The sequence below is a fragment of the Aptenodytes patagonicus genome, chromosome 2 (genome assembly GCF_965638725.1).
Source record: "Aptenodytes patagonicus chromosome 2, bAptPat1.pri.cur, whole genome shotgun sequence".
NCBI lineage: Eukaryota > Metazoa > Chordata > Aves > Sphenisciformes > Spheniscidae > Aptenodytes > Aptenodytes patagonicus.
The window spans coordinates 164,700,210-164,715,222 of NC_134950.1; the positions used below are offsets into that span (position 1 = coordinate 164,700,210).

At 42.0% G+C, this 15,013-nt stretch overlaps 1 protein-coding gene across 2 annotated transcripts in view; it reads left to right on the forward strand.

The window, feature by feature from the left end:
- The first annotated feature begins 729 nt into the window (after positions 1-729).
- Positions 730-15,013, forward strand: part of PRKAG2 (protein kinase AMP-activated non-catalytic subunit gamma 2) — a 230,471-nt gene continuing 216,187 nt past the window's right edge. For both annotated transcript variants that reach the window (XM_076331958.1, XM_076331960.1), the window contains exon 1: positions 730-912. In XM_076331958.1, coding sequence (XP_076188073.1) covers positions 814-912 — 99 coding nt within the window. In that variant the 5' untranslated portion in view covers positions 730-813. The remainder of the gene's footprint in view (positions 913-15,013) is intronic.

Below are 15,013 nucleotides of genomic sequence, written 5' to 3' on the forward strand. Positions count from 1 at the left end.
CACAGCCCCAGCTCCTCTCCCCGCCGAAGGGGCCGGCAGGGCGGCCCGGGGCAAGCGGGAGCCGGGGGAGGCGGCCGGGCTGCGGCGCGCCCCGCACACGCGGAGGGCTGCGGAGCTCGCCGCGGGGGAAAGTTGTGTTGTGCTCGCTTTGCACTTCCTGGCGAGCCGGCCGGGGCTTTCGGCAGCGCCCGGGCACCTCCTCCCACCCCGGCCGGGCTCCCCGCGGGGCTCCGCCGGGCAGCGCTCGCCCGCCGAGCTCCCGCGGGGCGCGGAGCGGGCCCGCCGCGGGGCGTCCGCGCTGGCTCCGCGGCCCGGCCCGGCCCCCCGCGGCCGCCGGTCTGCCAGGAGCCTCGCCCGAGCGCCTTCCCCTTTTCGGGTGTTTGTGGCGTTTGGGTGTTTTATGGGTTGTTTTTTTTTTCCCTCTCTCGGGGAGAGTGCGGCCGGGCTGGGCGAGGGGAAGGAAACTTTCTCACCCCCCCAGGATGCTCCGGATATTTTTGAAAGGGCGGAAGAGTGAGAAAGCAAGCAGCGTTTGTAAGGGCATCTCATGCTCTTGAGAAGGTCGCCCCTGACACCTCGCTGCTGGAATTAAAGGCCGGAGCTGGAAAAACTCCTCCCCTTCCCTCTGCTTCTCCCATCCTCCCCCCTCCCCCTCCCCCCCCCCCCCCATCTCCTAAGGCCATTAAAAAAAAAAAAAAAAAAAAAAGAAAATAAGGAGCCTGGAGTAACTGCGGCCGGTGGGACGGTGGGGAGAGGTGGAAGAGGAGCCTCCCTCTCCAGATCTATCGCCCAGCACCACGCCTGGGTGAAGGGATGGGAAGCACTGCCATGGACAAGAAGAAAGATGCCTCCAGCAGCAGCAGCAGGAAAGGCTCCAGCCAGAAGAAACTCATGTTGCGAGTGCACATCCCCGTAAGTGGCTCCTTGCTCTTCCTCCCCTTCGGCAGCTGGCGTGGATTGGGCGCTGGGGCATGTTTTTCTCTGACATGTAGCGCAGCGAAAGGCAGGGAGAGGTGCTTCCTGCCGCTGGGGTCTGGAGTTTGGGGGATGCTGGGCTGGGGGGCGCAGCCCGTGCAACAGGCAAGTCCTCCACATCTGGGGTGGGCTGGAGCATGGGGGGCTCCCCTGGTCTCTGCCCCCCGTGCAGTGCTGGGAGCTCAGGGTGCAGTGTCCGTGGCGCAGAGGAGTGAGGGTAACTCCGGTTGCACCACTGCTCCCCTGCCCTGGTTGTTCAGTATGTCTCGCCGAGTTCACATGCAGACTTGCAGTACGGTTTAGCGAAAGGTCTGTTCACCCCCAAATGCTGGTCTCAGCATCCCCAGGTTTGGCTCTGGGAACTGTCCGTGCCTCGTGGCTGAATCAGGGTGTTTAATCTGACTCTTCCCTCTCTCAAGTCTAATCCACATCTGAATTTCCCAGGGCTGGGGAAGCCAGAGCTCGCTCAGATTTGGACACAAGCAGTCTGTTTATTGCCGAAAGAGCAGGGACAGTTGTATTGCCATGGTGGAGCAGACTAGTGAGCCATGCAGTCTGTTCACTGACTCTGCTTTGTTTTGTATATTCACACTATAAAGAAACATGCAAGAAACTATAGTATATAGATACAGAACAACCTCAGACCAAAAGTTTCTCTCTATTCCTAGTGAGTACTAAAAGGCTAGCTGTCTCTGTCTTCAGAGTTTACATGCTTTTCAAAACTTTGATTATTGTTTTTACTATTAGGATGTTCTTGTTATCTATGCAACTAGTTTTTTATTCTCAGTCACAATGTGCTTTTGGTTTCAGTGCTTCTGGCGAGAAATGGCAAAGTCCCTGTGTCTTTTTCTGTGCAATCTGTTTGTTTTTTTTTTTTTAAATCTCATTATATAAAAGTGGGAAACAGTCCTACACATGTCTCTGCCAGGCCACCAGGGAGCAAAAAGGTATTTCTGCTGCTAAGTTTTTCCTTTGTTTTAGGGAAGAAGAAGAAGTCAAAGCAAATTTATTAGGTGTCTTGAGTCTGTGGAATAAAATGGAGGATAAATTCATGGCTCTTCTGCAGATTTCATTTTTCTCTGGAGAAGAATGCAAGCCCATGAGCCTAAGCCAAACTTCTGGTGTTCTGAGCGCATTCAGTAGTAGGAGAAAAGGGTCTGTTTCTGCTAACATGGGTGTTGCCTATGCATTTGTGACTGGAGTTTTTAGGCAATAATCTTTGCCATGTTACCAGTAGTACTTCACAATAGGGATGTAAAATACCAAGAAAATAAAATGTACCACACCAAAGCACCACTCACCCTGTGCACCTTATTCCTTTCCGCCCTGCCTGCTGCATTGTCTCTGCCATCTCTTTCCATAGTCCCCCCACCTCTGACTCAATCTAGCCAGGGACTTGTGTGCAGCTGGATCTCCACCTCTGCTCCAAGAAGCTGCATTTTCTGCCAGCTGAAGAGCCATAGGTAGTTTGGGAGATGCTGTGGTTGCTGCAGGATTTCACAGGATCCATCTGGTGCTCTTGAAATACTTTCCGACCACCAGATAACTCTGACTACACCAGTACTTATAGCAATTTTCCCCATTTTATGGTTGTGAAGCTAAGGTGGAAAAAGTGCCCAAGTAACTTGTTCGCACTTAAGCATTATTGACGGAGGAAGGCTAATGTTTTTTTCCTAATTGCCTCCCTAAGCCCATAGACGACCTTTCTTCATGAGTGTTGCCTTAGGTCTGTCTTGGAGGGAACACCATTAGTAGCGGGCCATAATTTTTCATGTTCATTAATCTCTTGGCTTCTCTGCTATGCAGTTTGTCACCTAGGTAGTGGTAGTTATTCAGATACAAGCCTGTAAATGCCTGATATTCCACTGAAGTCAACATGAGTTTTATTGTTCACCCAGTTGGAAGCAATTCAAGATTTGGTAATGAGATAACACCTTCCATCCCGCCTCTCCATCCCCAAAACATGATCCTTCTGTTCCATTCTGCATCATTCTAGCATTCCTGAAATGGACTATTGGGTTCAGAATCTTTCAGGTTGTACTCACATTTTTGGTGGTTTTCTGTTATCTGGCAGAGTTTAAATATGACTGTGCTATAAGAAAGAACATTTTTCTCATTCTCCTCATTTAACAGTGGAATCTGCATTTGAAAAGATCCATTTAGACTGTTTTTTTTTCTCTTTCATAACGTTTTCTTGGCTGTTGTTTTGAAGCATCATTCCTATTATTTCAGTGGCGCCTGTCAGTGTAGCTGTAGTTGTCAAGGGAGCTTTCACCAGACAGTAATTTCTATTTTGTTCATCCTCTTCTTTGTTTTGCTGTGAGATCATGTTTATTGCTGAGACATGTAATTCTTGCTCATTGAGATCTTCAAATTAGGAACAAGAAAAGGACTAACAAGGTCTGAGTAGGAGGGGAGAGAGGAGTCAATTCTAAAAGAGAAAGCAGTGGGACAGAAAGGTACTGTTGTGATGCAGGCTATCCTAAAACATATTTATTAGTCACGTAGAAATGCTGACTGAAAAAATAAGGACAAATATTGTGCAAAAAAAAGGCAAATAATGCAAAATACGCTACAATTAGGCTAGAGGATTATGGAATAATAGGCATGTCTGAAAAGAAAGTTGTATGCTTTTCTTCCCTCTCCCACATATTTTTATTTTTTGGGTTTGCCTGTGACAGTGGGGAAAAATGGATCAATTTAAGAAAGCTGGTTTTGTGTCTTGCAACACTTCAGGGCATTTCTCAGGTACATCTTTCTCAAGCAAGAACAAGACATGATACAAAAAGTCTGGAAACACTCTATTTTCACCTTCTTTCTGTGCTCAGTCTCCTTCGGCACAAGTGGGTGGTGCCCAACCCTTGCTTCTGGGAATAGTGGTAGACCACTAAGTTCCTGCCAGTTGGGTTTCCTAGCTGCTCTCAACTTGTTCAGTAGCCAAGAGTAAAGCGGGGGCCACTGTATTCTGTTAGCATGGCAAGGAAGTATTTGCTAAATTGCTGGACTGATTGAACAACTTTTGTTTTGTTTGTTTGTTGTTTTCTTTGCAAATACACAGCTGACTAACAAACTAGTAATTTAGATGGGCCATAATATAATTGCAGGAGCCTTTGAAAAGTAGAGGTCATATCAACCTCCGTCTTTCCCAGCAACACGTTCTGAAGTCTTGAAATTAGAGATGCCTAAATGGAAATTTCTGGTCCAAATATCTTTGAAAGCTGCTACAGATTTGAACAGAAACCTTTGCTCTCTAGATGCATCACATCTGTAATATGAAGACATTAGCGTTATAAAGTTCCTTTTTAAGCCACTAGAAGTTAATGCTTGCACATTGCTTTGAACGTTTTAAAAACTATTCTAAGACAGGACGCAATTGTCTGCTGAGTAGGAGCTCACAGCAGTGAGATCAGTATGTTCTTTTTTCATCTTGCAAAATTGAAAAATTGATCTGTTCTAATGTTAATGTTACCATTGTAATCCTGTGTCGCTGCAAAAAAAAGGAGAGATTCTGCTCTTGCTTACTTTGAATTTCATCTGGGATAATTCAGTCAGTGCCAGCAAAGTTATGTTGTATTTACACTAGCGCAGCTGAGGGCAGAACCTGTCTCAAGAGCTTCCCCATGGCAAGTGCCAAGCACCTGCTGCTCCCAGCAGGTGGAAATTGTAGAACCTTGGCACTTCCGTGGATTTTTCCCAAGTACATCACAAGGTGACTTTTTATTCAAAAGAACAAAGAGATTTTTTCATAATAAGGACAAAAATGACATCTGCAAATGAATATAAAAACATCTCTCAGTTCAGCGAAGTGGCTGTTGCCTCTGGTACTTCAGCCCTGACAGCACAGTTGATGCACTAGAAGGATGCTCTTGGAGATCATGATCCTTTATTTTCAACGTCACACAAACAAACATCTCTGCACACTTTCTCCCATTTCTTTGTCAACCTCTACAATTTTGAACAGACTCCTCAATGTGCAAATTTATTGCTGTTTCCAGGCCTGTTGTTACATCGGGATGCCAGGCTGAAACATCAGATGGCTTAAATATTTCTAACCCAATAGATGACAATGATGTTCTGACAGCTAGTGTTGGCTCGGGCTCTGCCCCTCTATCTTGCTTTCCACACTTGCAAAGTCATTAATGGCTGCATGCCTAATAAATCACTGTGAAATTATTTTGTTCTGTCACAGTTTTTGCGGGGTGCTTCTTGTCTCCTGGTAATTGCTGGGTGGGCTGATGAGAACAGCACTTCAGTCTAGGGATCACTTTAGGAAGCTGCAGATGAGGAATAAGCTGGTCAGTTCTTTCAAAGGAGATGAGGGAATCAGCTTCCAATGTGATCTAGGGATGAAAAAAATGTTTGTTTTCTCGGGAAAATGAGGTGGGGGAGAGGGAGACAGAGGAGAGAGAAATGTTTCCCTAAAATTAAGTCTGCAACTGTCGTCCCCCTTGCTCTCATAAGGCAGACTCTGAGTCGTCCTGAGCCTCTGTGGCCTTGAAGTTTAAATTGGGATTCCTCCCTAAAGGGCTGATATATTAAGGATCTGAAAGGGAAAGAGGTATTTGCTCAGGAGTGTTGAGATTGCACTTTGGATCTGTCTGAAAGAAAAAAGAAAGGATTCATGTTTGCAGTCATAATAGCTGCCACTGTAATTAAGGAAGCTCTTAGTCTTTTTTGGTTTTAAAGCGTAACACAAACTGATCATCATCTTATCGAAAAGTACTGCTTCTTTAAAACATCACTTTTTCTGGTAGGAGATTCTGCTCCTAAATGGTCCCATCCAACCTCCTTTATTTATACCTGTGAGCCTGTAAGGACTGTGGGCTCAGAGGAATGTGAATTTCCTTGGAAGAATAAGTCATGAATGTGGAAGGAACCTCACAGAAATGTGGATGGTGAGACTTTTGGCCTCAGGGAAGGTTACTCACACTGTGCTTGTATTGGGAATTACTGAAACAGAAGAAAATGTCATGCTCCTTGAGGGATCAGGAGTGAAGTGGAAAGTAGTGATCTCCACCTGGGAGGTTCCAGTGACTGTTCACAGACCTGCAAGGTTCAACTTATGCCCAATTTCACCTGGGCACCACACTGTATTCAAGGGAGCTGCTCAGATGTGACCAAATTATGGACATTCATGTTGAGTGAAGTACTACATATAATTCTTATCCCTTTGAAGAAGAGCTGAATTTATATCAAAAGGCATCTTATGCATAGGGAATAATGAAAAAGCAGGGCTGGTTACAAGAGAAATGAAGCATCAAGGAAGACATCACTAGCAGACAGGAGATGTCACAGAATATGTCTGTCTGGCATAGAAATAGCCCCTTTGTGGGCTACGTTACCCTAGACTGATCATCAGGCTTTGACAATTAGCCTGCTTTCAGGGCCTGATTTGGTTGCAGAGGACTGCTGTCTCAATTTTCTACTGTTTGCACTGTAGACACACTGGAGAAAGTGTTATGGTCTAACAAATAGGGAGAGTTATGCATGTCTTCAAAGACAAAAAGAAAAAGCAGCTTGAATGGAGTATGTTTTTTCTTCTGGAAAGGAGAAAAAAATCATCATTATGTATACACATGAATATAAGATGCCGTCAATAAATATAAAATATTATTGGTGGTTTGGTGATATAGTGCTATGCTACTACTGAACTATTTTTAGTACTAGCAGTGAGTTGACAGTGATGTATATGACAGTTTCTGCTGCAGAATGATTTTTGTGTTTATTCTTTAGGTAGTTGTAGAAACTGGAATAGAATGCTTCAGTTTAGTGTTTGCTTCTGTAATACTGTCTCTCTTAAATTGCTTGCATATAACTACATATGAAATCTTTAAAGCATGAAAGCATTATTTACATGGTAGAGAACCAAAACATGACATGGTACTTCAGTTTTTGACATTGAGGATTCATAGAATGGTGTGTAGCGTCCTTTAAATTTTCATGTAATTTAGCATGACAGTAGATTACATTATGTAAGCGTGACTTAGTGGGATGCACAGCAAATGCATTGCAGTATGTGTTTCATGGTTGTCATTTATATCAGACACCGTGATTGTTCAGACCTTATGGTCATTATTGCAAAGGGTGCCTGTGACCTTCTGCTCCAAAACGGGACCTATGTCATAGGCTGAAGACTTAATCTATTTTTGCAATCAGTCAGGGTGATAGAGCTATATGCCTTTTTTAAGGTGCTGGAGAACACATTCATAGATCTGGAGTTTCATTAGGAGGAAGTGTGTGCATTATAAGTATTATCTGCCATGTTATGAAGCCTTTATCATCATTCATTCACAACAGGCATTGTGCAATTTTCAGTCATCTTTTCACGTCGGTAATGTTGCTGGAACAATGAAAATAAGAAAATACTCTGCCTCTGCAAGCTGAAGAAAAAAATGCTATCTATCTGAGTCGTCACAGTGCTGGCTTACAGCACTAGAAAACACAGGATTTTCCTGCTGGGTTGTAGACTTACTAGTGGTATTTTACGAATGACTGAAGTTCAGATCTGGCTTGTGGAAGCTACGTGCCTGTTGATTGCTTTAGAAAAGTTTGGAAACACGTTTTCCATGGAATTAGAGAAGTCAGTACTTGGTGAGCTAGATCAGGGGTAAAATTTGAATCCAAGCATGAAGAAACATTTCAATGAAGACAAGCTCTCCATAGAAAAGGTATAGTTGTAAGAATGTGATGGACTAAACAGGTGCCATTAGCATTGCCTGTAGCCTGTCTAGTGGAAGAAATGGATTGTTACCTGCATGCCGCTTATTTTGAATGGAGTCTACATGGAAATTGGGAAAGACACCTGGAATTATGCACAGAATCCTGAAGTGTATTACGATGACTCTATTTTTGCTACCTAGCCATAATCTTTGACAAGTTTCCACAGATTCAGGACTGTTCTATGCCTTTAAATAGTTGCGCGTTTAATATGTTTGCTAAGCCTGTGTTGTCTTGCTTTTGGTGATGTGGCCTTTAAAAGGTGTAACTGCTAACAAGTGTTTTTGCAGAATCATGGAATAGTTGAGGTTGAAAGAGACCTCTGGAGATAGTCTAGTCCAATCCTCCTGCTGACCCTGCGGTCAGCTAGAGCAGGTTGCTCGGGACTGTGTCCCATCAGATTTTGAATATCTCCAAGGATGGAGACTGCACAACTTCATTGCTCTGAAGGAATGCATTTGGGCAAGTGAAAGCTCCTTGAGACTAAATATTGTTCAGCCACTACACAGGCACATTGAATTTAACTCCACAGTTGGTTGGATCTTGTCTCAAAAGCATAGTGTCCATCTGGGGAGTGAAATTGGATTTGGCTGTGTAGTGTAGAGACTTCTGGGAAAAGCATGCTCTGAGATGGGAGTTGAAACTGGAGGCTCAATAGTCCCAGCAAGGCTTGTGGAAGAACGAGACAGTAAGGAAGAGAGAAAAAAAGGTGCTTAGTCAGTGTTATCACAATATGTATGGGAGTTTGCCAGCTTCTCAGTAGAGCATTGCATCTTCTGGAATGTGGTTTTCATCATGCCTTGTCATTCCTTTTGCATAAATTAATTAGAGGGGGATTTGCTGTTATTGAGTATTAATTGTGGCTTCTGTGTTGGAAGTGTGATCTAAACCAAGAGGCATGAGGAAAGACAGTTCAGGGATAAGAGCACTAAATCATCACCTAGCTGTCTGAATCTGCTGTATTGCCTGAGGTTGGGCAGAGGAGAGTCCTTGATGTAAGCTTTGCATTGCTAAATGGCTGAAGCTTGAGGTTCAGAAAGAATAAACTTTTAAAGTATCAGTGTGCCACACTGAAACACTGAAACATCCTATGGGATGTTCTTTCCATCCATGACTGAATGCTGTTGAGCTAGATGTCTATGCATGCATAAGGATACATATGTTAGTAAAAACAAACTGTCTGAAGAATTTAAAGCCTTGATAGGTATTATAAACTGGAGGCAGGTGAGAGGAAACGACGTTGTCCCTGCAGTACTGATATTCAAGTAGATGGTTGGAGTTTAAGCAACTTGCCCCATGTTGTACAGGAGTGTGACAGTTGGGCTCATGAAGTCTTGAGACCTAGTTCACTTACCTTAACCATAAGCCCAACCTTTTTCCTATGGTATTTGTCCCATAAGGATCCATGTACAAGCTCAACCTAAGTCAGCAGTGATGGAAAGTATTTTTCCTTTTGCTTTTTGAAAATACGTGTGAAGTGAAAGGATTCCAGTCTAATGTCTACAGACAGTCATGCTGTGTCCTAAAATAACACTGTTAGGACTCTTTTGGCAGTCTGATCAGGAAGACCAAGGATTGAGGATATTGGATAAATTAGAGAAGACTATATTAACTTTCAGGATCAAAAGCGATACTTCAATGAGTGTGCCTAATTATCACACCCTCCATGTGGTGCATGTGGTTGTTGAAAGTTTTGAAACGTTAGTCTTTTTTTTTCTGAATAGCTGGTGACACATCAGTTGTAGAGTTCTTGAAACAAGGCATCTGCAGCCATTTAGCATGTAGTCATCTATGAACTCAAGCAGATGGGGTTTGGGACATCCGAAATGGCACTTTACCAGCCACGTTCAACCTACAGCACCCTCCAAAGAGTTCACAGGCAGTCTCGATTCCTGCACTCCACTGACTTGTCCTTCCAGTTGCTGGAGCTGGGCATTCCCCAATACTGCTGCCAGCTAGTGCAGGAGAGGGAATACCAGCATGCTGTCAACACTATTCTTCTTGGATATTCCTTCCACTAATGCTAGATCAACTCTGCATTTTTATGGGAAAATGGAGAGCTTCTGCCGTCTAAAAAGTTGAGTCAACATTATTCATAAACATAAGATTTATAGCCTGAAATGAACGGGAGGTAGAAGATGTTATTCAGTTGTTCTCTTTGCCCTTTTATTTAGCTAGTTGATGTTAAAGGTAAATACTAATTTAATAGACTTCTTTTAGTTGGGTGACAATTAATTATACATTTTCCTTATATTTTTTATGTTTTTGAGAATGACTGTACGTGCTCTAAGCTATGCAGAGGCAGGAGGGTACATGCCAGCATTTTTCTTTATAAAGTAATACCAGTAATTCAAAAACTGCAATTACTTCACTTCTTTTTTCTGTATTGTGTACTTAGAGTTCTGGCTCCTTTCACTGCGGCAGACCTGTGGAGGCATCATCAGTTGGCATGCAAAAGTTGCTGTTAAATGAACTCTTCTGATTTTCAGCTGTAAAACACTGAAGTCAGTAAAAGAGGAAACATGTCTTACTTAACCATGTACAGTAGTGGGCTAGTCTCCATTACTTGATAAGACAAAAATGTTTTTCACCCAGTATTCATCAGCTGTCCTGGTGGACCTCAACCAATTGTTATGAAGGCAAAACAAGCTGCTCTTCACCAGTTGACTTTATTAACAGACTATGTGCATCCTCCTATCCCACCGCAATGCTATATAAAACATGTTGCCTTACAATGCCTTCTTTGTTAGCCAACTTGTTTTATTTTCATGGTGTACATTGTCAGATAAAATGCGTGAGTGGTAACTTGGTAAGCCTTGGTAACTCATTCACTTTTGATGTCCATCTGTCTATAATCTGAGATCCAAAAATCCAAGAACAAGAGATGACTCAAGTTTACTTGAAATGCTTTTTCAAGGCATCAATTCAAGATTAATCCTTGAGAAAAAAAAATAGGTGCTAAGAAGCCCAGTAGTTCAGAGAGATGTGCTTTTCAAAAGAATTTAGGCACATTAGGTCCCCTTGCAGTATTTGAAGATCCTACTAGTCCACTTGCATCAGGATGTCCTTAAACACGTTTGAAAATGGGACTTTACATCTGTCAAGCTTTCATGATGCCATTCTTCCCCCTCTGCTATTTATACCCGTATTACAAAACAGAAGCTGATTTTCCACTCCTTATAACATTCTTTTGCACCTGATAGCTAAAATGGACACCCCCCCCCCCCCCAAAACTCAAGTCAGAAGCTTGTTTTTTATGGAACGGAAATTGAAAGTAATACTAGGAAGTAATTTGGGAAGAGATAAATAGCAGCTGTTCTCTTGATGATAAAGACTGAAACTAATACTGATACTTAATGCAGCGCAATCCGTTGTGACACACGATAAAGTCTATGTACGACCTTATGTTTGACTGAGAGTGACCAAGTATTACAGACTTCAGAAAGAAATTCCTTTTCTGTTCCCTTCAACTTTTCAATGTAACTTGAGAAAAAGCTGCCATCATTTAAAATTTGAGAGGATTTTTTATTTATATATTTTTTACCTGTGTAAACTTCTGAAGTTTTGCAAACTACTGTAGGCATTTAATGTGTTTAGACTCACTGTGGATAGTTATTTCAAATTTACTTTCAAATATAAATGTTTTGAAAGGAAAAATATATTTCACTGCCATAATATGCATATACTGTTTGTCAGCATGTTTATGAAGCAGAGGTATTTGGGTTTAAAGGTATCTGGAGTTCTGCAAGTCAGTGTCAATATTGCTTTGTGGGCTGCTGCTTGTTGAGGTCACTGGAGAGAGACGGGGGACACAGGGGAGCTCCTCAGATTGTGAGAAGCTGATGGGGTAAACCAGCTTAGTCTATGAAATTTCTTTATATGTATCAGTTGTAAAACAAGCCTCGACTGTGTTTGGGTTGAAGTAACTGAGGAAGAGGCACACAGGTAAAAGCAAAGGCTGGTGATACCAGTGGCAGTGATCAGTATATGCACTTTAATGGATGAGAGTTGGAACACACAGGCTGAACATCTGGGCACATATGTCTGGGGATCACCTTCTGTTGGAGGAATGGTAAAATCTAATTTCTCTGGACTTTAGCAACAAAATGAGAGGAAATATTAAGTATACGCTCTAAGGAAGCATCCATTTTCAGAGAAGATATTTCTAAGAGTTCATTTCCAGAGAGCAATATGTACCTTTGATTATGTTTTATGGTCTTGAATGTTCTGTGCACTTGACTAGGTTAATTTAAAAAACATGTAAGGACACAAGTGCAGAGCCTGTGTGTGTGAAGGGAAGCAGCCCTGTGTGCAGCTGTTTACTATAAACTGAATACGTTCAGTGTGTATGTACAAGCTGGCAAATTGCTCATGTTGCAGAGAAATGAACTGTGATGGAAAATGCAATAGATAATTATTTCAGAAAACCTCCCACATTATAAATATGCTTCTGCCTGATGTTAAAACATCTGGATTTAGTTTCTAGCTGTACTAAGATTATTTTCAATTTCATATCCTGTGTTTTAATGTCACAAAACAAATAGAACAATGAGCTGACTTTGTATCTTGACCTTTAGGCTGTTTTTATTTCTGGTGGGGTTTGGGTTTTTTTGCTTTACAAGACTAAGTAATTTAAAGTCCAGTCACCTGGGGTATTGTGCTGAGAGATTAACACATATTAATTTGAGTCCTACTGTCCCAGATAGTTGTAACGAGGACTAACTTTCTTCTTCCTTATCTCTGTTTGCTTCCCTGCATACGGCCGTTGCTGTAGAAGGCCTCCAAGTCATGTCATGTCAAATAATGCATGGTCTTCAGAGCTCACTGGGGGAGAGAAAAGTCTGGGAACAATGTGAACAGGCACAGCCAGGCACTTCCACTAATTGTCGATGTGGACGATGGAATACAAAAGCAGAAGGAGGGAAGAGGGAATGGAAATGTGTCTTGGTGCGGAAACGACTGTGTAAAAACAAATATGCCTGGGCTTGCTCATTGGAAATGTACATGTTGCACAGGAGAACTCCCACAATAGGAATCCTCTGCTTTAGTCTGCCCCTGCCAGATAATTTTAGGTGGTTTCTTTTTTTCTTTATTTACCTCTAGAGGTTTTCTTGGCTATTTGGGGATGTAGACTTCAGCAACCATGAATTGTAACAGGTAGTGGCAATTTACTGCTGAGCTAGCTTGAAATTATCTGTTAATTTTTGGTTCTAGTTATTTGGTATTGCCTAAATATTGGGAATGGGAAATTTAAATGAATTAATTATTAATGTAACATGCTAGTGGCATTTCAAAATATATTATGCTGAAGTGGAGTTAAATATCTAAATGACTCTCTTCCATACTGTGTCCTCTAACCCAAAGCAGGCTGAAATGCTTTGCAGATCAATTATATAGAATAAATAAAATAATAGAATAAAATTACATATTTGGGTTTTTTTATTCATAATGAAAACCAGAATTTCCTCTCAAGAACTGTTGTGCTGAAATATCTACACTGTATTTTGCTTAAACTCTGAAAAAAATCAGGTAGAGACAGTGATGAAGGGATGAGCATGTGGTAGGATGAGCCTGAAAATGGAACATTTATCCTATAGGGTGGGAGCTATATGAAATTTTGAGCAATTGAAAATGAAGTTAGTAAAGTTAGTGAGATTCATAAAGTAAAATGAGTAGATTTATGCTTTATTACACAGTGGAACTTTAGCTACACAGGGAAGCTACCAGCCCATTCTGGCATTCATCATCCCCTGAAGATGAAAAGACTCTTTACACCAAGGAAACAGAAAACAGAAGTGATACACAGGGCACTTGCATGTTCATCTATGCCTGAAAGATCATCATACTTATGCTGAAAAGTAGGTATTGCTGCAGTGAAATGCAACAGCTGCAATTAGTAATCAGCACGATGCAACACAATTGGTAAAAATCCAAATGCTTACTTTATCCATTTACTAAATGAGTCGCAAATGTCTAACTGAACTGAGAACTATTATGGAGGCAAGAGGAAAGGGAATAGCCAGCAGAAACACCAATTTGTTGATTATATAATGGACCTATCATTAGTAACTTGATTATGCCAGTGCAATTGCTTTTTCTCCAAGACAGATACTTGTTCCTACCAGGACTGATTGATCTTGAAAAGCAGTCTGATTATGCCAGAGCGTGTTTTAAATGGAAAATGATAACAGACTTAAGGAAGACAGAAAGCTATTTACTGGTAGAAATATGATTGGTGATAGCATTGCAGAAAAGTGAGAATGCAGAAAGATAGGATGGTTTATCCAAGGAGGTAGGTTTATCCCTTTTTAGTTAAAATTATGTAAATTCACTGCTGTGAAAGTTATCACGAGGACAGCCCTGAAGACTGATTGTGGCTCAGAGTGCAAATCAAGTTCATCATAGAAAATTCCTCACAACAGTCCATCGCGGTGCTTCTATTTTGACAGGCAGGATTGGCCTTCCAGCAATTACCACTGAAGATACTTATCATTGTAGTGTGGAAATCCGACTTCCTGGCACTGGGCTGGGAACTTCATTTCACAGCGATCTCCTAAATATCTTTGCTGACTAAGACTGATTTTGAGCATCTTGCCAAAAGATCTTAGTTTCTCGGTCTTCTTCCCAGTCTTCCAGTTTTCACATCAGATTTCTCTTTATTATGTGTTCCTATTTTTGTAATCCTGTGATTTCCAAAAGCCACTGTAACCTCCATGCAAATAATATTCCCTTAGCAGTATCCCCCAGCCAAAACCATTAGCGGCTATCTCTGGATACAGTTTCTAAAACCCACCACAAGCACAAAATACAAAGACCACAAATATCAGTCTCACAGAGTTCCATGTTGGGTCTTTATGGAAAGGATTTTTAGTTTTGTTTACATCCCTGAGACATGGGCAAACTTTAGGGATGAGTATCAGGTTTTTCAGAAATTTTGATGACTTTGGCTGCCCAAGGGTGAGATACTTAATGCTAATGGGAGCCACAAGGCTCCTGTTGTTTCATGGAGCCTACCCACAATTAGCATTTTAGGGGATTTAAAGAATATTTTTTTGGCTTAAGTGACCTGTTCAGTGCACAGCAGGGAGCGGCTGAACCTGCTGGAAGAAGATTTCCAGCTGTATGAGCTGCTCACCACTATATATGCTGGGCGTGAGTCTGGTGTTACTTGCCTTAGCGGGAATATTTTCCCTGTCATCACTGAAACTGCTGTCGTCAGTGGGGTTGGAGCTGGAGGCACTATTTCTGCACAAGATGAAAATGTTAAGATTTCGTTATGGGTCTCTGCAGGTTAGAGGGATGGGAGAAGGAACCACCTAAA